Genomic DNA, 22,669 nt, shown 5'->3' on the forward strand with positions numbered 1-22,669 from the left:
GGATTCATTTTGCAATGCCCTCTTTCAAGATAGAAAATGCCTGTTGACAGTACAATAAACAGGGTTAGTTTCGATATTTTTTTTTTTAAAGTTTCATGCTATAATTTCCTTTTTGACATTTTATTATAGCTCCACTTCAAGTCCCTCACTTTTATTTTTTTTTTGGCTGTGATATGAAGATCAAACCCATCCTGAAATATTTACACAGCTTTTGAACATTAAACTCATAAAAAAGGTAACATTTTAGACCTGGATGACGTCAAATCTATCATGTGCAGGTAGATTTTCAGTCAATTCGGTGTGTGAGGGACATTTTCAAAATCCGACTCAGCTGGGTTTGTTCAGGTTCCAGTCATGGCACCTGGATAAAATATCAGTCAAAAGTTTGCCACAATCTTTCCTCTCAGAATTTCGATAAAAATGTTAACATTGCTAATATAGAAAGACAAAGATTAGAAAGATGAAACTGATCCAATGTACCCTGCAGCAGTCGCATCAAAGAGGACTGTTCTGTGTGAGTTTGGAGACACTAGACCGACTATCAAAACAGCTGATACACCTGCACTTGAGATAAAATCCATGCCTTTTAGCTTGCAGGAAGTGATTCGTAGTCTATGATCTGATCAGTCCAGTGAATGCCTACAAATCAGAGGAACTAAGCCCTCTGCACCATTCTCTCACTGGTTTCACTTCCTAAGACTCAAACCACAGCTCAACACATCAAAGCCAGATATTTTTTTCAGCACAGACCAATTGTCAGAACATTGTGGGCTGGAGCCCTGTTGCTGGTTTCTTTTGGTAAAATGTTTCATAAAACTCAAAAAGTGTTTTTGTGAATGTCATTTCCTGATAAGTGGTGCCTGATAACAAGTCTGCCTCCTCCAGTCCTCCATGCCCTCTGTTTTTGTGCTGCTCTCTTAAGTTCGTCCTTCAGTCAGACCAGTACAAAGAGGACGGCAGACATAAAGTCAGTTATGTGCCAGTGACTCCCAACAACACCGGAGTTTAGTTAATTTTTGCGGTTGATCTGAAGAGCGAGTCCTGTGAGGTCCCAGAGTCTTATGTCTCTGACAGACGGTTGACTGGGGCGTCCACTGGCTCCATCATCCTGTACTTCTCCTCTAGAAGAGGCTCGTTGCCCTGCAGGTGGATGAGAGGCTTGGAGTGCAGCCCGACTCTGCTCTCCTGGTTCCTCTTGTTGTAGATGTTGACCCTGTGCTCCAGCTCGGGGCTGGTTTTGGTGGAACCTGCCGGGCTGGGCGGTTTCAGGTTGACAGGGTCCAGGCCCTTCTGGGTGAGACAGGAGTCCTCGGACAGAGAGGAGAGCAGCTCCTGCACCACAGCACTGGGACTCCCTCGAGGCTGAGGGCCCAGGGCCAGAGGGCTGCTGTAGGGTGGAGGGTAGCAGCGTTGGTCGCTGTAGTCTGTGGAGGTGGAGGCCTCGCGCACCGTGGAGCTGCAGTCCGTGGTGGAGCCCAGCGTGTGGCTGCTGATGCTGTGCTGCCGGGCGCTGAAGCTGGTGCGGGACACCGTGGTGGTGGAGGCCTCACTGACCGAGCTGCCGGTGCGCTGCAAGCGTCCTGATGTCACTGCGTCAGCACTCACCAAGGAGGAGGGGAGCTGGCTGGGGTTGTTGGGCAGGTGCACGTCTATGGCTGCTGTGGTGATGACTCGTGCAGGGTCTGGGATCCCCATATCTGCAAGAACAACACATCATGTACAGGGCCTTGAATTATAGTGGTGCTACCTAGGCTGTAGGGAAGAGTGAGGCAGGATCTTGTTGATGCTCACCACTGCTCGGCTCACTGTAGTACTGGCTGATGTAGTTGTTCATGTCATCCTGACCATGGTGATCTGAGGAGGATTGTAGAGGTTAATGATAGGTAATGTACTTAAACTTTACTGAGGTACCACATTCCTTTGACAGTCCAACATGTAAACAGTAACTTTTATTTATTTTTTTATTTTTTAAGAATTCATACAACTTGGTTAAAGTTGGGCAATAGAAGGCGTTAAAACTTTAAACTGTAGGTGAGGTTTTAGATTGCTCCTCGTCTCTCCCTCCCATGGGTGGCTGGCAAAAACACGAACGTTTGGTTTGTCCTTTCTCGGCTGCTATAGAAACATGGCAGACTCCCTGGAAGAGGACATGCTCCCTCTGTGTATATAAAAGGCTCATTCTAAGGCAACGAAAACACAGTGATTCTTAGTTTCTGGTGATTATACACTAACAAAAACATAATTATAAATTATATCATATTCCATTTCTGCCCCTGAATCTTTCACACTGGACCTTTAATTTAGCATTTCTTCAAGAAAACCACCCCCAAAAACCTTTTGGTTTTGGGCTGTAGGTCAGACAAAACAAAGACACAATTTAAAGATATCATGCCTTGGGCTCTGGAAACATGATTCATTTTGGCATTTTTCACTATTATTTTACATTTTATAGATAAAATGATTAACTAGAAATGAACACTTTACTTTAACTACCCCTATGTATTATTTATAAACATCACTGAAACATAAAATGTTCTGTGGGCACCTGTAAGTAGAGGCCCTTGTTTAAAGAGATAATGAACGATAACATAGCAGAAAAACTGTTTGAATAATATAATTATATCTATTATATAATATAATATAATATTTATTAATATATATTTATTACATTATTGCATACTGATCATAAATGCTAAATATGGGGACTTAAATTACAGTGTTACCTTTAAAGCTCAGTGTGCCTGAGTCTGGAGATATAATAAATTATTACTTTAATTTGTATGTATCTATAAAATGTAAAACAACTGTCAACAACTGTGTTTTTTCCAGTCCAAAACCCAAAGACATTCATTTTACAGCCAGGAGTATATATAGTATAGAAGGTAAATTGACTAAATCTTTTCCATTTTTGCACGATAAATAACTAATCAGTAATTAAAATTGTTATTTTTTTGTTGATCTGCTAATAGCTCAATCAACAAATTATTTCAGCACCACCTGAATGAGCCACACTCTGTACGATTGTGCTTCACAGATCCTAAATCAGTCCAAGTGTTTCTCTTAAGTGCTCACCGAGGTCCCACAGGACTGTTCGATGGCTCATATTCATTTATGTTTGGATTTCACAAACTCATTTTATGAATGTCCCAAGAGGGGCTGCTCATTGTTCAGCCTTAACTGTGACAGGGACCATCTCCAGCGGGTGATCAATACAACATGAGCGTATGAGAAGCAGCTCCAGTTAAAAGGATGTCTGAGTAGAAACGTTGCTCTGACGTATGGCAGGTCGCGCCATGATTTATAGCTTTGATAAAGGAAAAGCCTCAGTGTTTTGAGCCCTGACATCACCTACACTGACAGCGCTTTGTTGCTTTAAGCCATGTAAGTTATGACCTGTCACTGTGTGAGAGGTTTATAGTCCATCTAGGTGTGGCGCCAGAATTTTGATGTGGATTGTGAGATGAATGTTTCTGAGATGAGGACACCAACACTGTGCCAGCGTGTGATGTCCACTATTCATACACTGTCCGGCACTCCAGCATGGTGCTTCAGAGCGAGGGTTGTTTACAGAGAGGTGTCATGCTAATTTCTATCTTTTTTTTGTGGCACTTTTAATAACTGAAAGGTCTCTGAACTAGACTAGCCTGCATATGTTATATTCCTTTGAGAATTATGTGTTATTTATGACGGATCAGTGTGTCCGCTAAGGATGAGAAGGGATTTTTCATTTAATCTTCCCAAAGAATTTAAACCTGCAATCTTCCAATCCTATAAAAGGCTGAAGGCACTGAGGACATCTTTGAATTCAGCATCCACTTTGTGTGCACACGATGTACGTGGTTTCCCCCTCGTGCACAGAGGTCGTGATAGCCTGTAATACAAAGGAGTTGGGTGTTCCAGACGGTTACCTGCAGGCCCTCCGGGCTCTCTTGCTTTAGCTGGCCCGTGATGCTCGGAGGCCCCTGGGGCCAGTCCGTCCACTTCCTGGAAACTGCTGCTCTGTTTACCCCACATATGGTGGATCTGCATGGCTGCTTCACGCTCTGCTACCAGATCCAGGTCCTGTTGGGCCAGGTGGGCCCTCAGCTGCCTGATTTCAAACTGACAGGAAAGAAGGACAAAAATAAGACAACTCTTATTTTTCTTTAGACCTTCAAAGAAAATACGCACAGAAATCTTTTAGAACTGTTTAACACAAACAAAACACTCTATATTGAACTTGTTAATATTCAATCAACTCATGTACATGCATTTTATTTGCATTTTAGGTCCCATTAGAAAATAAAGTGTTCATATGCCAAACTAAACTGCACATTTCCGATCTCTATAATATTTTCCACATACAGTCGATCCTTTCTTCCTCTTTTGGGTCGATATCTGAGAAATAAAAAGCACTTACACACTTGCAAAGTTACTTATCTAACTTTTTCTTTAGCTAAGTAATATGACTTCAAAAATAAGAGAACTATTACATTAAACTGTGAAGTCATCAATAGATTGTGTTGAGGTAATGCACAGTGCTGGCTATCTGATATCCGCAGGACTTCTGTAAAAGTATTATCCACTGATGAAATGTGATCAGTTTTGCCTGCCTTTCCAGTACAGATTTCATTCTTGTCTTTCATGGGGCTTTGCTGCCCTCTGCTGGTAACATGAAACTATAAATTGCAAGCTGTAAGTAGGTGAGCGATAAGAGGACATACTGCCTGTTCCTGGCAGATCTGGGTGAGCCGGTCAAGTTGTTCCTCCCTCACAGCCTTGGCCTTCTCATACTGCTGGATCTCCAGCTCCATCTCCACCTTCACTTGCAGCACATAGGCTTAAAATATAAGACATATTATGGTCAGTTTTCCAACAACTGCAAGTTTATTTTTTTTACAAAATGCTACATTCGTTTTATTAATCCACAGAGATGTGGACTCTGTGGTGTCACTATGACTAGGACTAAAGAAGACCTGAGTCATTGTTTTGATGACTTACAACTGGATTAAGAAGTTGACGAGGAAGCCTCGTGACCTGACTTGACTTGAGTCATGGTGACTCAAATCACTTACATTGATTTTATGTTTTCAGTTTAAAAATAAAATAATAAAAAAAATGTTCCAACATCGACATAAATCTGCAAATCAGCAACTTTTTTAAAATTTGTTTAATTACATTTATTTAAGTGAATATTAATTCACTTAAGACCAGATACTTCAGGTAAGACTGCATTACCTTGTGGAGGAGAGAGTGGAATAAGTGGGACCTAACGTGATGTAACTAAGGCCTTGACTTAACCTACCGAAGAAAAAATGACTTGGGTCTTGCTTGAGACTTGGAACAAACTTCCACGAGTCACATGAGTCACATGTCTGTTAACTCCCTCACCAAAGAGGCTGTAAACATAAAACTCAATCACTGTTTTGTGAAAAAAATAAAGCCTGCATGTTCTCACTGGCACATGACGAGAGACTACCACCAATGTACTGTACACAAGGTGGACAAAATGAACAGCACAACATCGCAACCAAATCTGATTGTTTTCCTGTATATTCATTATACATGTCTTATGTGTTCAAGCTTTTTTTTTTTTGCAAGAGCTGAAACATATTCAGAATTGACTCAGGCTCTCCAGTTACCCCTTTGAACACATAATGTACTATATTTCAAAACCACAAGGGGGAGCAACATTGTTAAAAAGAGATGTAATGCTCAGTATATGCCTATATGCTAAAATAATTTGCAAGCAGCAGCTGCTGTGTGAGCTTTAAACCGCTGGTTCATTACAACAGATTATGTCCTGCATCGTTCCTGCTGGAAAATAATGAAAAAAGGAGGAAAAAAAATAATTGAGCAAACAACCTCAAGATAGGATGTAGCCGATGCCGCAGAGAGCACACTGCAGTATCTATCTCTGTGACCTGACAGTAAAGGACAGGACGCAGGGGACATCAGCCCCCCCAGCCCCTCCCAGCCTCACCATCAATGATCCTCTTGACCCTCCAGATGCGCAGTGTGATGATGAGACCGATGGCGTCCCAGGGGCTGCTGGGGCCGTTGGCCACTGTAGAGGCCACCATGGGGGCCAGAGAAAGGACGATGACGGCTCCATCAAACACCTGAGAAAATTCACAAACACGTACACACGCATGGTTACTGTTGTGTCTGTAGCTTCCACAGTGGTATGACATTGAGGGAATGACGCTGCAGTGAAAGGGGCCCCGAGTACCAGAACTAATAGGACCCATGGGAGCTTACCTCTACTTTGTTCTCTATGTAGTCCCATATCCCCAACACCACGATCCTGAACACCGTCTTAGACAGACAGAGATGGAGACAGAGAGCAGGTTACACACATGTGGTAAGATGGAAGACAGCAGTGAGAGACTGGCTGAGATCCCTGCAAGCCCAGTAAACGACATTTGCAGTCGTGAGTCTGATTATTTTATCCATTTGATGGTTGTTCATCAATTACGTCATTTTCATACACATCACAGGCGGCGTGATAGGATTTCATCCAAACAGTTAGAGACACTGCAATTAGCTCCTTCTGCTGACGCAGTAGGGGCTGCAGAGGGCAAACATCCCCGAGCCCCCATCCTCATTTCACATATTCAAGGCTGCACTGGAGCAGAAACCAGCCTCCCTGCTATGTCTTCTTCATCACTGAGAGGGTGCTTTTATTGATAAGTAAAACTCCAGCTACACAGAATTTAGCGGTAGGGTGGCCAGGAGCAAGGCAACTAAGACAAATGTGGCTGCTGTAAAGAAAATGGTAATCAATACAGCACACCTGCGGCCTCGAAATTATTTAAAAGTAGCAGCAGAGAAAAAGCTCCATCTGCATTTTAAAGTGTTTGTGCTGCGATCAATCGAATAGCCCGAGAGGGACCAAATGTGCCAGCTTTAACAGCAGCCATTGTACAAGTTTCTTTCACAATACTGATGTAGATCTTTGTTGTGTGATTTCGTATTCAGCTCCGTTAAACCATCAGTCAAACCATTAATGGAGCCGTACACAAGTTCACCTCTACTAATCAGAATCTAATCAAGCGGCGACAGAGGGCACGGGCCGTTTCACGTCGCTGTTAGTCGCCTAACGAGTATCTGGCGCTGTACCTCACTGGCCCCACATACTGCTCGACATAGCATTAATCGACAGGCTGCTGCATCAGCTGTAAGCGAGACTGTTGTTGTGTTGAGCGAGGGGAAGAACGACACTCACCTCGGTGAAGAACACGGAGAGGATAGCCAGGCTGATCCAGTGGATGATGCTGGCAAACTGGAATGCGTTATTAACTGAGGGAATAAAAGCGAAATAATTGGTTATTTCTACAGTCAAAAATGTGGTTTACTTCTTGTTCCTACAGCTGAATGATTGTGTGTATGTGCAGAGTTTGACACCATAAGATTGTTTTCAGATTAATTGTTGAAAGTGTAGATTTTCACTCTGTGCTCACTGAAAATCAGATTTTAAGAGGTGGGCCTTTGAGCATGATTTGTGACATCACAAATTGTTTGGAAGCCCAATTCTGGTCCAATACTCACATACACAAGTGTGATGTGGAAACATTAAGCCTCCAGTGCACATACACTGAGAATGGACTTTTCATTAAAGGTCAAAAAGGAGTAGTTGTATTTTTAAGGGTTTTAACACGATAAAAAAAAAACTTTTCGTGGAAGAACATTATTAGTCAAAGTACAGATTTATATATACAGTTTTGTGTTTTTTGTCGGCATATCAGGGTTTTCGTTGGCCCACTTGTGATCGGGGCCTTATTGGCTACAAAAATGCAGATGAAAGGTTTGGAAATTAATTCAAAATGTGCTTAATACTCAATTATGATTTAAAAAGTAGATTACATGGTGTAATGCTTACTTAAGTATGAGTAACATTACAGACAATACAACAAGGTACAAGTACCCAAAAAATGACTTCATTACAGTAATTTGAGTATCTGTAACTAGTTTCTTCCATCCCTGCTGAATACACAATTAAGCTGAAATAAAAGTCATCTTATTGATATTTCTTTTCTCTTACATATTTGCATGTGTTTGGTATTGAGGTAATCCAAAAGTAACGGAAAGTAATCAAGTAACAATACTTAAATATTGTGATACTTGGATTGTGTTACTGACTACATTTTTTAAAAGGTAATTAGTGTAACAGAACACCTTTTTAAAGAAACCCTCCCAACCCTGGACATGAGGTGGTGAAAGATGGATGCTGCAGTATGTTTTTGTTTCTCACAGCTGCTACGTGCAGCGTAACATTGACAAGTGGCAGTAAAGTGGTACAAATGAGAGACAGACAGAGGCATGAAGCAGCATCATAAATGTGAATTCACCACACACTGTACATGCATGTCTCTTTCTCCCCGTCTATTCATCAGGCTAATTGTGGACAGCCTCAAACGACGCTCGGCTGTCAGCTGAGGCATTTCTCTTCATGCGCCACCTCTCCCTCCATCTGTCTTTGTTTGCCGTGTTCAGTGATCTGTCTATCAGTCCATTCATCTTCCTCCAGTCCTCCACACACTCATCCACCAGCCAACTCTGCGTCGCCTGATTTCTTTGTCCGCTAATCTCACTTCACGCATTTGTCTTACTTTTCCTTTGTCTGTCTCGCCCGTCCTGTCAGTCAGTCAGTCAGTCATTCAGTCAGTTAGTCAGTCCCAGGCGAACAGTAAAGACCTGAATGCATTTGCTGCTCGAGCCACATTTCCGTCATGTGTGCTCTTCTTCACTCATCCCTGTGACTTCAAACAGGTCATGACCCCTGACCTTCCACTTATGATAAATGAGGATGTCTCCACCGTGCCAGATGATGTAGATGAAGGTGAGATGGGGGTGACATTGGTCACGGTGGCAGTTCGACCACCTGACATTTTGTGTTAACTGTGCAAAGCTTATGGGAGGATTATATTCCCCAGGCAATGACTGATCAGAGCTTCAGGTCCCAGGAAAGATCATCAGTGACACAGACTCATTATACAGTGGACACATAAGACCAGGTTAGTATTTACAGGCCTTCTGCACATGCTCACATACATGTTGTACATCTTATAGTGTTCTGTCACTTCCTACTATAGTATAGTATAGTATGGTCAACCCAATTGCGGTATAGTGTTGCCAAGAGAGTTTAGAAAAATCCACAGCTGTTCTACAACAACCAATGTGTGTGTGAATGTCTTTAGAACAAATATGTAACAAGCATTTCTGATGAGGGTCCCTCAAAGGTCCAGTGTGTGGTATTTAGCGGCATCTAGCATTGTGTTTGCAGATTGCAACCAACTGAACAACCCTCGCCTCACCCTTTCCTACGGTGCCTGCCAAAAAATGTCGAAAATGCAAAAAGCCCTCTTTAGAGTCAGTGTTTGGCTCTGGGCTACTGTGGGTGGTGCAACATGACTCATTGGAAGAGTATCAGCTTCCCCTGTAGATAAAAAAAGGCTAATTCTAAGGAAATGAAAACACAATGGTTCTTAGTTTCGGGTGATTATAGACTAATGAAAACATAATTATGACTATTACGTTTCATTTCAGCCTCGAAATCCCCCTGAATCCTACACACTGGACCTTTAAATGTACTAAAAAGAAAATGATTTACTGGCTGACGTATATGCAAATACTTATCGATTTAGCAAAATGATATATTGGCTGCGCTAATCATTTTTCTGTGTGTATACGAGTGCAGTACAGCATAAGGCAAGGGTGTGCTTCAGTGTCGATGTTCTATATATGTATCCTTTGTGCATATTCAAACAAACACCGTTAATGTCTTCATTGTGCGATTAAAGAAGGCAGCTTGCCAGAAAAGGTAAAATGACTGCTTGCTGCTCATTCACAGCACATTGGTAACAGCTGCTACCTGTGTTATAGTGTCAGGCACAAGTAAATGGTGCCTATCTTTAATTAAAGACACCTTCACTTGTAAAATGTGCTATTTTGCCAACAGATTTGGCTGTGAGGAAATATTTTTATGTTTCTGCTCCTCATTCTTTGCTTTATAGCTTTATGGCCAGTTCTAATCCTCTTGCCAAATCCTTCCATCCAAACTGCAGCTCAGTCTAACAAGATCACGAGGACATGATCTATGTGCAGCTTAATTTTTGTGCTAATTAAGTTCTTCTCTTGTCATTGCTCCCAAGTCTACGCTTCTATTGGCACAGTGCCTTTGTATAACAATCAGTAAACACTTGTGCTGACTGAGCAGTCCACTTTTTCTCTCTCTCTCCAGGCATGCTATAGCAAGTCAGAACCATACACAACGAGTGTAACAAACCACCTCCTCCCAGCACAATGTCCCCCAAACCACATCCTATCACAGGTGACGTCACACCGTCCCGGTTTCTACTACTCACACTGCAACAGCTTGGTGTCTATGAGCAGCTCCAGCGTCAGCAGCAGCACCACCAGAATGACACAGGCCACCAGGAAACAGTTGAAGCCTGCCGACAGCAGGCAGACCTGCCACAGCGCTGCCCTTCGCCCACAGCACGGCTTCAGCCAGTTCGACCTGACCGGTGGGGAGAGGGGTGAGAGACAGGGATGGCGGAGAAACAGCGGTTAGAGACGCTGTGGGTACAAAGATAAATGGTAGGTCTTGTTGTGGTGTTATTTTAAAATGTGATACTGGTGCAGAGTGTGGATCTGACAGGCAGCAACCAAGGTCAAATCAATAAAACACAAGAAACGTCAAGATACACAAATCGTGAGGTGTATTCAACCTTGACTTTGCTCCTTTTTCTATCACTCAACGCTCTTATAAATATCTTTCAGCCGAGGGCTCCATTCTGCATTCAAATTCAGAACATGGATGCTGAAATTAATTTACAGTCTCGAATTTATGTGAGGCATAAATACATGTTGCGCTGGCTCTGAGATGAAATATTAGTATGAAGTAATTCAGCTCAGGAATCTTCTCATGAAACCAGGATCTCTGTAACCTTCCTCTTCCCATTAAAGCTCTCCTTTTGTGCATCATCAAGCAAAGTGGTCGACTTATTGCAACAGCCATTAGTTTATTTTGTGCCTGTTTTCGGAAGCAGATTACATGACATCTAATGTGATTCACGATCAAGCATTAAATGATGTGTGCCTTTTTCGTCAGAACACGTTTGCAAGCATATCTTTAACAGTAATACATTTTTTTAGACATGTTACCAATTTATAACCGTGTGGTTCTGTAAGCCCAGTCACCGGGATAAAGTGTCGGCATTTTACGTTTCCTGCAAACCATGGATATATTTGAATTTGTATGTCATATGTACCATAATGACTTTTGACTTTTTTGTCAGGAGGCGGATGGGATGGTGGCCGCGTTACTTACAGCTGTCTGAGATAACGAAACCATGTGTTTTTGACGAGGCATCGGGACATTTCCAGACGTGTTTCTGGTGACAAAACCAGGTATTTTTAGCCAAAGCATTGTTTCTTCCTAACCACAACCGGGTGGTTTTTGTGCCTGAACCTAACCAGAGCTCAGTATCATCATAATATAAAAATGAAGATTGAGCCCAAAGAAAAGTAAAGTTTAAACATATTTGTGGTTTGCAGAAACATACATTGCCAACATTCATTTTGGCGACTCGGTTAGGCTCTGAAGAGATAAGAGTCTCCTGTGTTTCAGTCACCTTCCTCACAGGAGACTCTGGGTAAAAACTGGCAAGCCGACTGGCTGGCTGACTGCCCATCTGGGCGACTGTTTTGCTAACAACCAGGCTGGTAGTTAGCTCCCTGGCTCAGCTCTTGTTTGAGCTCTGGATGACTGATTTGCAAGCTGGCTGACCGCAAGATGTAGCTCTCCCGGCATGACAGTGGGGATGCATGTGCACCATCTGGAGGGTGCAGTCGCACACAGCCAAAAAGCTGATTGCTTCACTGAATCTCAATGCCTTCATCTTATTTTTCCATGACAATGTTTGTACTGTCATACCTGCCTGCCTGGCTGGTAAAGAGTGAAGGGATGAGGCAGGAATTTGGGTAGGTAATAAAACACTTCTTGGTCCCAGAATCTGTGTTACACCCCGTCATTCCTACCACTGGTTTAGCAGCTACGGATTTCTGTGACATTACTATATATTTTCCATTAGTGTGGAGCGAGCCGCTGTCCCTCGTGTGCTCGCTTCTTGTCCAGGTACATTGTGCCTGAAGATGTGAGTGTCAGACCTGCCTCAAATCCATCCCTACTCTCCCCTTCAAGTCCATCCAATCAGAGACTGTGACTGACTGTGGCTCCTGGGGATTTATGGTCAATAAATAATGACAAATCTCAGGAGGCACATGGGGCTTTCCCTTCCTGTTACAGCTCTCCATTGCACACACACGCTACTCAGATGCACTCCTTAGAAAGCCCGATGCAGAGAGGAAGGTGTGTGTGTGGGGCTGCTGTCCCTTCTCTGAGGCAACATTGAGAAAGGCAGTATGCTTCTTTGAAAATAGCAGCTATCCGTTGTCACCTGTCCCCCATAGGAGGAAAGCTACGGGCAATGTCTGTCAGAGGACAAGAGAGGATGCAATTTATTCTCCTCTCCTCTTGGTTCAGAATGAAGGAGGCAAACACTGAGAGAGGAAGCGGGGTGCAGCCGGTTCAAAGGCATTGGGACTCATCCAAAAGTGAACTGGAGAGAGAGCCAGAGAGGAAGGAGGGGGAGCTGGAGAAGGAAGAATGAGAGAGAGAGAACAGAGAAAGATGCAGATTGATTTAAAGGTTTATTCTGTTTTATTGTAATGGTAAGAAAATAATAGAAAATGCTTGTTAAAATTTCCTGAACCACAGCTTGACATGTTCATATGTCTAGTTTTGTTGAACTAATAAGTAATCCCTTATTACTTCATCATTATTTTACGAGTTATTACCCTTTTTTGTGTCCCGTCAAATAAAAGCAGTGCATGAGTGGTTACTGAGGACTGAATCGTTACTTCATGAGTACCTGTCCATTAGTTATCAAGTCTCCTTTACCCTTTTTGTTCCTGATTTGTTCCTCACTCACCCATTTCTTAATTAACTAATCATTAACTAATGATTAGTCCAGCTTTGTAACCAAGGGTGACTCGGGCCTGCTACAAATGTCCCCAGACTCTAGCCTGTCCGAGGACCTCAGATTGGCTAACTGTGACCACTGTTCAATGTTTTTTAAAAATGGATTTTTATAAAATAGCTTTTCTCAAACCTTTAAGGTAGCAGCTTGGTCTACATGAAATTCAAGCTTCTTTTAGACTATTGACGTTTGAATTGTACTATTGGCTTTAGTGTGGTGTTTTTGCGTAATCCTGTCCCGTTTTTTTTCTTTTCTGTATTTAATTTCATTATATTGTTTTAATTGTCTTTTAACGTATCTGTACAGTGTCTTATTTTATTTGTACAAGACTTAGAGAGGGGATCCTAGTGAGTGGCGTCATTTTGCTTTTGCAGCTGAACCTCTGGTGTGCAGCCGTCCTCTCCATCCTTCACCAAGGTCAGCAGAGAGGCTCGAGCTCGGCAACATTGTGTCAGTGCTCTCCCAGAGGCTAACCGGTGCACTCAGCCCTCTGCAGCAACCCTCAGTACCAGCCAAAGCCAACAGATTAGGAGCTCAACACCTGGGGTGACAAAGAGGTGGTGGAGGGTAATGGTATCATTAGCAGATACCATGGAGACTTACCCCGGCACCGATTTGTTCCCAAGGAACAATGTCAAACCCCATCTGCCGGTGGAGGAGAGCCAAGAAAAAGAAACATTTACCTAATGATACACCTAACACACAGTCACCAGACATTTGTGGACCATTAGTTAAAAGACGGAATGAGCAGCACACACACCATAGGAGCCACCTCACTTACCTTCAGGACCGAAAAGCATGATTTAACTCATACTGCGTGGAATCATAATTCATTCAGACTGCTCCCACAAGGCAGGCAGAAAAGGTATTAATTTAATAAACCTGTAAAGAAAAACCCTGTCTGAAAGCAGAGTAAATGGCAGTGATGGATTACTCCAAGCTCAGAAACTTAATTTTAGGGAAATCACTTTAAACCTTGAACGCTGAAGACCTGAAGTATTTATGAGGAAGTGAGGCTGCTTCATTGGTGGAGCGAGCCCAGGAAGAAAATCACCTCCCTCTCTCCCAGGGTCACGGCAGGTGCAGACCGAATGGGTAACGGACGGATATGTGCGTGCAGAAGTAAACATCAAACACACACAGTTAAGATCACTGTGTGTGGAGGAAATGAGAGATGCAGGGTGGCATGTAGTGTGGACAGGTTCATAAAGACATCAACAGGCCAGCGGCTGCAGTGGTAACACACTGAGGTAAGATCGAAGTGCGCCCGACAGCAGCGCAGAGCGAGGGGATTAGATCATGAGAGCGATCAATAGTGGCCTGAGATGGAAGTGATGGCATGCTGTACATGATGCCGGCTGCAGCGGCCGTGGCAGCAGAGTGGCCAGACAGGACAGAGCGGACAAAGACATCAGGCAGATTGATTGGCACAGAGGAAGGTGTCTGGTCGCTCTGCTGGGGCCCATTCACACAGACAGGACAGAGCTTTGGCTCCGGCCCCAGCTAAGTATCTCTCGCTGAGGTGGGGAGCCTATCACAAGGAACATCTCTTTCATTATACTGTCTCCTGTAATTGAGACGGGATAAAAAACAATGTAAACTCATTAGGTACAAGTTAAATGGAAATTAAATCAGAGAGGTGGTGCTCTGTTTGCGTGAGTTAAGAGATGGAGTGAGAGAGAAGGGAAGGGCTGCAAAGGGGAAAATTCATTCAGAAGTAATGAGTCTGAAAGACTCTATCAACTCGTCTGAGGTATTGATCGTAGCACACATACACACACACACAGACAGACACACAAACAACCAATGAACAGCTGCAAACACTAACCTCTCCCTCAAAATGTTTGTGAAGGAAAGGCTTAAAATAGTGTCGCTCCAAATGAGTTGCACTGCTGTGCAAGGCCTCTAAATAATTGATTGGAACTCTTGATTGATGTCTTGATTGCACATTTACAACAGAGCAACTTTGCTCGGTGAAAAACTCCAGCACATTAGGGTACAGACCTGAGGCAGCTGCCACACAATTACATTTGCTTCCCGAACGATTAATCATGCTATGAATCTAAAAAACTGGCCAAGACTCAGATTACTGTGCCTGACGTTCATTCATTACTCAAGCACACCTGTAAATTATGCTTTTTGTCAAAAAAAATTATTTAATTATTTTTTAGGAAGAAAACCATTTGAAATCTGGTTCCCAATCTGCTTGCAGCCCCAAAATCGCAGCTCCATGAGATTCTTAATCTCAGGTTAGTGTCTGCTCAAAATTTTAGTCGAGAGCAGTTCAACCAAAGAGATGAAGGATTTTTCGAGGCTTAAATAGGTGAAAGTATCAAGAATGTAACACACGCAAATATATATAGAAAAGTCCCAAAAACATCAACATAAAAACTATTTTTTCAAGTTGCAGACATCTCATGAATATCTCTGACCATCATTGAGAAACATGTGAACTACAGGGGGAAAAGCTTCTGAATTGAAGTAATCTTTTGCGGGTGTAATGTCAGATACTACTCCAGAGCAGCAGCATTTGAAAATGATACTACTTGACTCAGGTTTTCCTGTCTCCTCTCATTTCTCCCTCTGTACTGGTAACTATACAGCCCCTTGGTTCCTCCAATTCACACCAATCTGCTGAACTCAGCAGGCTCGGGCAGGGGAAAATGGACCACAACTGCGCACCTGCAGGCTACTCAATAGCAGAGGTTGGAGGACTTCATCCCATTCAGGCTGTTCACACTCTCTATGTTACACTTATTGCTTAACTTACTTTATACACTAGAAGAGGCATGTTTTTCTTTTTAAAAAAACAAACCCTCCTCTTCTGTTTCCAGATAAAGAACAGGTGGGGCATCTGGTTTGATTGCTAACAAAAACGGAAAAAGGAAAAATGCCAACAAAACAACTGGTTAAATTGTTTCCTGTGTAACCACTGCTGACTCATCTGTGTTATCATAGCCAAAAAAAGCAAAGAAGCCCTGAGAGAGGAAATCCAGCTAAGCAATAAATATGCTGAATAAAGTGAAGTTATCATAGGTAATCAATTGTACATTTTACAGCTTCCATGTGTCATCGCTATTAATCTCTTACAGTCTAACGCCTGGGGAATTAACAAACACCTTTGTGATAAATGAACAAATAAAATAAAAAGGGCTAATCAATTACAGACGGCAATGAATAAAGTTTAGGCTTTCCCTCGTAGTAATAAGTAAATGTATCTGATGAAAATGCACAGAGCTTTCCTGTATAACCTGTCCTTTCCACTGGTTTCCCAGTGCGATCAGTCATCATCGCTCCACTCCTCGCATCCCACACAGTGGTACAACCTAGCAGAGGCGACTCGGAGCTGGTCTTTGCCGGAGAAATGGGCCACAGATAGTAAGCAAATGGAGATGGATGGGGCTCCATGTGCAGAGCAGCAGACAAGCTGTCCCTGATAAATGGGTTTTCACCAGGACACTTGATCTCTCTCGCTCTCAGCCTAAAAAGCAATCTCACACTTTGCATGTCTGTGAATATTAACAAACCCTCAAACCCTGCACTCAAATGTCATCTATTGTGTCGCACATGGTGCCAGGCGAGAGAGCCAATTTGATGGAGAGGACTGTTCCTCTGTGTGTTTGAAATAGAGTCAGAGGGGGAGAAAAAAAAACAGAAATCCTGCTCTCTTTTCAGACATCCATCAACACAGAACAGGTATAGTACGGCTCTGCTTCCAAAGCCCCATGAAATATTGCTGCTGCCAAGATTCATACTAGACTCTGGCAGGGTCCTTCAGTGCTATATTCTGCGGTCTACATTTTTCTAATTATTCCATTTTACTTCCACCTTGAGCGTTGTCAACCCAGGTTTGATTATGTGCTTGTTGACATACTGCTGTATTAATGCATTTTTCGCGAGTGAAAAGTGGTTGGAGAACTTTATTTCACAGAGGAAGTCCGAGCACTCTATAGATATTGAGTAATGTAATAAATCTGGGCTGACCTGAGCACACTTAAGCTTATCTAATATCCAACATTTCACACTGTATCAGCCAGCAGCTGTGGCTGTCACCATGCAACATGGCACAGAATTAATCCCACACTACTGTCCAACATGAAGAGATATGACATTCATCGAATGGAGCCATTTCCTTGTGATCTGCAGCCGGCAGCTTTGTGAATGAGAGTGTGGAGGAGGGTCGTGCGCTCCATCCCTCCCTCCATCCTTCTCTTTATACCCTCCGCCTCCGCTCTCCTCTAGTCAAAGCGACAGGTTGACCCATCTGAACCATCTGTCATTGATGCAGCGCCTCACACCTCTCAGTCTGGCCCCTGGAGGTCGACTGCATATGCTTGTGCTGCTGTGGGCAGCAGGCTGATGTGGGGCTGATAACCTAAGACAAGAGCAGGATGTGGAGATAGAGGCCAGGTCATGGGCTCCACTCAGTCTGGAGGTCACGATAAGAGGGCAGGTTAAAGGTAGAAGATCTCAACACACCACCTTGCTGCTGGAAAAATACACATCTTTTTCAGTATTTTAACTGCCTCTACCAAGTCCTCTGAGTGAGCTGCGATCTATGACATTTTCTGAAATGACTGCAGAAGAAAAAAATTTAAGTACCAAAATATTTTTAGAGTCAATTTGTGTATGCTTTGCGCACACATCAACATCTGCTTCACTTTAATTAATTACACACAATTATATTAAAGCATAACTCCACCAATTTTCTACATAAAAGTATGTTTACGAGCTTTGTAGAGTACAACTGCATACAGTATGTGAAAAAATGCAGTTTAAAGCCTTTTATAACTCCAGAGGAAGCTGCTGAATTGCCTCCAGTGATGTCACTTAGTAGTTAAGTTGCACTGTGGGTAGTGAAGGTGCCAGGTTTTGAAAAGGAAGAAGAATGTCTGGAATAAAAAAGGTGATATCTCTGGTTCTGCTGTATTGCCTGTGATTTGGGAGTGCAATGGACTGTTTTTCAAAAACTGGTGCCTACGTTACCCACAATGCAATGTAGCCATTACGTGACTGCCACTGTAGGCAATTTATCAGATTACATGCAGCTTCCTCTTGAGCCACAAAAGGCTCTTGCTACTTTTTTCACATATGCAGTAGTACTAAAGACCTGTAAACACACTTAAATGAGGAGAATTGGTGTAGTGACCCTTTAAAGACCTGCTTATTCTTTTTTTTTTTTTTATCAGACAGGGATTGCTGCTAAATTGGTTAGGTTGCTTCAGCTTAATCAAAATATAGAAACGTGAAGAAGCTCCATTTTAAAAATTAACCGATATCTGTAGTTGCCAAAAAAGCATCCATTATTAAAAAGGCATGCAAGTATAAAAGAATAATACAATAATACAAATGAGACAATCATTAAGTGACCAAAAGGTGGATGTAAAATCACACCACCCCCATCTTGGACTTTTCTAGCAAGATCTGGAGAAGATGGTGCTGCCAAAATCTATTAATATTCCCAACCAACTCACCACTGCACAGAATCTGCAAGTACTGCGTGTGCACCTTGTAGTCCGCAAGAACATCCACCTCCTACGTAATCGCCCACGTCTGCTGTTAAAGAGCCATGAGAAGCTGCCATGCAAGACTAAATGCGCATCTCTGGTGTGTATTCTTCTGCTTGTTTTTTTTTTTTTTTTTTTTTTTTACAGCCATATAAAATAAAACAAATCCAAGACCTCATCATTAAAGATTTAAGCTAAATTCAAAAGTAATGACCACTTTCTTTTCCCATCTCTGACCATGTGTGTAAAGATTCCTTTCACTATGTCTGGATTCAAACCAAACAACATTACATCCATTCAGGCCCATTCAGCTATTCGTCCCGCTGATGGGAGAGCAGGTTTGCCTCGAAATGCCATTACTTTGGTGCATTAAATAAATTTGGATTTTGGAGCCCTGCAGTGTGTGAGTCGTCTTTTTGTTTCATGTTTTCCCATCCAAAAAATGACATAACTAAGATATAAATACATCTCAGGAATGAAAACAAACTGTCCTGCTAATCACTAAAATTAATGCGCAAAACCACTGCAACCCCCGTAGCAAGGCATTGAAAGTAGGTTTACATTCTTGTATACAATCATTTATTAAGTGCTAAAAATTGCCCACAGCATGCAGAGGAGTATCTGTGACTATATTTTCCTATAAGCAATAGGAAAATAGCCAACAGAGTGAGGAAAATCATTAAGTTCATTACTTTCTCCTTCAACAGTCTCGATTAATTTAAAATATTGCATCATGGGACACATCCCACCTGTGTGTCATTCCTCTGATGTTACACACATGAGTCACAAAGGCAGCCAGAACCGGCGACGGCACACTGGCTCTGCTGCTGTTTTTCCAAGAGGGCTTCCAAACAATGAATGTGCGCATGAACCTGCGATGACAGGTATGTCTTGGAATGCATGTGACCTGAAAATCATGAATTCCAATCTAAAAAGCTCTTTGAACACAATGCAACGCTCACATGAGTGACATACTGCACACGTTTTCACGAGTCTGCTGAATACTTTCAAGCTTCCTGGACTCTGAGGAAGGCGTTTCTCTGATCAGAATGAACGTCTTTGTCCTTTTCGGGAGAAAGAATATTCACAATTTTGACCTGATCAATCCCTCAGAGAGATTTTTTGGCACAGCATGACTTTTCCACTGCACTGTGCCAAATCCCAGGGGACCAGGGTGTCATATGGTGCCATATGAGAGTGCCCACTGTGATGATAATGTTACTGGCCTGCCAGATCCTGCCTTCTGCTGTTGCATTGCTATCCGTGTATTTTCAGTTCTTTTTGTGAGCAAGACAGAGAGAGAACGATACAAGGTATGATGAAAGAGTGGGTGTTTGGGACAGGACCCATCTGTCCCTGCCCTCTGTCCCACAGAGACATCGGCCCGGACCGGGCCAGGCCGGGCAAAGTCCAGCCGGACATGGTCAGCTGACACACCAGGGCTTGGATGGCGAAATGCCGGATGCTCTAATTAAGCTTATGCTGTTTGTCGACTTTCTCTGCACGGATGCCAACATCGCAGTGTGCCAAAGGGTTGTGAGTCACGCTTCCTGAGTGGAGAGCCATGGACACTGGCTACAGGGGTGCTCTATGAGGGGCGTGTCCTGTCCTGAGAGTGCTGGGCCTGCAGCACAGTGATATGGTGATAAGGAAACAACACGAACCCTGGACGTGCAGCGCCACAGGCCTCTGACATTTCAGGAAAGCTATGGTGCTAACAACAGTCTTTGTTTTCTGCCAGAAATCGACTTTATGAACAGAGGCCTGTCTAGTAGCGAGAAATTGCTGTGTCATTGAGCTGAAATGAACACATCAGTGGAGACATTGTCCATTTAACGTGGTGACACTAATAAATTCATCGGCAAATATCCTCGACTCCCGGACTCTAATATAAAATGAGGGGTGATTCAATACGCCAGGTGTAATTACCATGTGCAATAACGAGCGATGGGGAGAGTGACGGCAGAGCTTTTCTCTGCTGGGCGAGATTATAGATTGTAGTAATTGCAATTCTGCCTTAATTATGGATGTAGCACTTCATGCAACAAAGCAGAGACAATGTCTCAGACATCACATTTCTAATGTTATCCTAACTGTGGTGGCAAACATCAGGAACATCGATCTATATAATTACATTTGGGACTTTTTATTACACAAATTAATTCTAGAAAGATTTCATTGATAATCATACTTGTCATTTTTTTTCCCACAGATCTCTCAAACTGTATGATTTTGATATTCTTCGAAGAAAGTATGAGTGCTCAGCTTCGTGTAGTTTCAAGAAACAAGTCACCTTTACATAAATTGAACACCTGTGTCAGGCTATCCAAACCACTCACATGTTCTAAATACTAATAATACCATGATTATCACTGCAGATTGTTTTGACTGACTGTGGTCAAGCAACAGCAGAGGATGATGGATGATGTCAGAGCGAAATCGTGGGATTTACCCCTCTCTGTTGTCCTCTTCATCCGGGTTTGAGATAAGCTGGGATCCAGCGAGGGAGATGTCCAGGGCGGCCAAAGGCAAGTCTCTGTAGGCGAAGCTGACCAGCTGGACAGGGGCCACGCACTGGTTGTCCTCCTCCACCTGCTGGGAGATCACCTCCAGCTCTGAGGCTCCAGCCTTGGGAGGAGCGCTGTGGTACAAACAACCAGAGCAGCGTTAGAGTCAGAAGATGGATGTGCTGTTTATTTTGAATTAGCCGGTGTACTAACTTGGGATATACTCCAGGTAGCAAAGGGGGACAACAACAACTGGGACTGTGTGTAATTTTGATGAATGAAAACACAAACATGGTGTGAAATTCCTTGTTTCTAGTGTCTGCTGGCACCCTCAACAAGGACACATTTACCTGGCAACTGATGCTGATCTACAAGTCTCATTGCCAGAGTATGCAGTGAACTACAGTAAGTCTCAAACCACGGGAAAAATGGCAATTTGCATTTTACACATAAATGTAAATATTATGTTTCTCAATTAGTAAAAGTAAAAGTACAATAATAGTGGAGTGGGAGTATAACGTAGCAGAAAATGTAGTAAGTCAAGGACAAGTATCTCAAAATTGTACTTAAGTACAGTACTGGAGGAAATGTGCTTAGTTACATTCCTTCACTAGGTGAGAGGAAATGTATGTATTTTGATTTTGAGCTGAACTGTTTCCTTAAAAACCAGTTTGAAACTCGTACAAAAAAAGTTTTTTTGTTTTTTTTCATAAAAGTCAGGACATATATCTCGTGAATGTGTAGTAGAACAGTACTTGAGTGATTGTACTTAGTTACATTCCATCATTCAAGGAGGCTCTGATATTCAGAATCGGTCGCCAACCAAAGTGTCATTTTAAAAAGGTTGTCTCGTCTTTGTTTTTGTCCATTCCAGTTCATCCACTGCATTTTCTCTGCGAGGCTAGCTATTTTTGGCAGAGCCAGACAAAGTGTCATTTTATCTGCCATTGAGGACCTAAAACTTAAACGTGTAGGGAGGGCTGTGTGGACCTCCAAGCTCAGCCAATAGCGGACAAGGAGAAGTCACCCTGGAACAGGAGTCTCGCACGGCTTGGCAGCCGTCCCAGTGCAGCCAGTGTGGAGACATCAATAACTCCAGTGCTTAACAGTGGAGGAAGGCATTGATTACAAGACAGAGGGAACAAAGGCCATTGGGTTGGTGAATTCTACAACCTCTGTGCTGGAGGTGAAACAGAGTGGGAGGAAACAGTTAGGAGAAGATCACTGAGCAGACCCACCTTACTGTTAAATGTTAATGTAGGCAGGCCTGGAAAGGAAAATAGGTCTCCCTTTCCCCTGACTTACTTCTTGACTAATAGCTGTTTAATGGACTCCCTTTAAAGGTTATTTTGTTATTCTCTGAGGAAGCAAAGAATCACTTCAACTGTCTTAACGTAGCACAATAGGGCTCTCATCGTCATGTCCTCACTACATAAAATGCCTCGGCCTTCCACCCTTTAAATATCTGATCCTTCTGTTATGCGTGTCCTGATAGATGTGTTATTTAGTCTTGAGGGTCAAACGCCTCACCACAAAAACATGCCTCCGCATCCCACTGAGGACTTGGCACCTCTGACCAACCGCAACAAGGACGCTAATCAGTCATGACAGACACAAACTGTTTAGTGCA

At 42.9% G+C, this 22,669-nt stretch overlaps 1 protein-coding gene across 1 annotated transcript in view; it reads right to left on the bottom strand.

The window, feature by feature from the left end:
- Positions 1 to 149: 149 nt before the first annotated feature.
- The window catches only part of tmem266 (transmembrane protein 266), a 31,027-nt gene continuing 8,507 nt past the window's right edge, over positions 150 to 22,669 (bottom strand). Inside the window, exons 3-11 of the mRNA XM_084364530.1 lie at positions 20,985 to 21,173; positions 10,347 to 10,501; positions 7,208 to 7,281; positions 6,241 to 6,297; positions 5,963 to 6,101; positions 4,704 to 4,819; positions 3,909 to 4,101; positions 1,792 to 1,854; positions 150 to 1,697 (exon numbers count right to left, since the gene is read on the bottom strand). Coding sequence (XP_084220656.1) covers positions 1,060 to 1,697; positions 1,792 to 1,854; positions 3,909 to 4,101; positions 4,704 to 4,819; positions 5,963 to 6,101; positions 6,241 to 6,297; positions 7,208 to 7,281; positions 10,347 to 10,501; positions 20,985 to 21,173 — 1,624 coding nt within the window. The 3' untranslated portion in view covers positions 150 to 1,059. The remainder of the gene's footprint in view (positions 1,698 to 1,791; positions 1,855 to 3,908; positions 4,102 to 4,703; positions 4,820 to 5,962; positions 6,102 to 6,240; positions 6,298 to 7,207; positions 7,282 to 10,346; positions 10,502 to 20,984; positions 21,174 to 22,669) is intronic.

This window comes from Pagrus pagrus (assembly GCF_965226575.1).
Source record: "Pagrus pagrus genome assembly, chromosome: 10".
Classification (NCBI taxonomy): Eukaryota; Metazoa; Chordata; class Actinopteri; order Spariformes; family Sparidae; genus Pagrus; species Pagrus pagrus.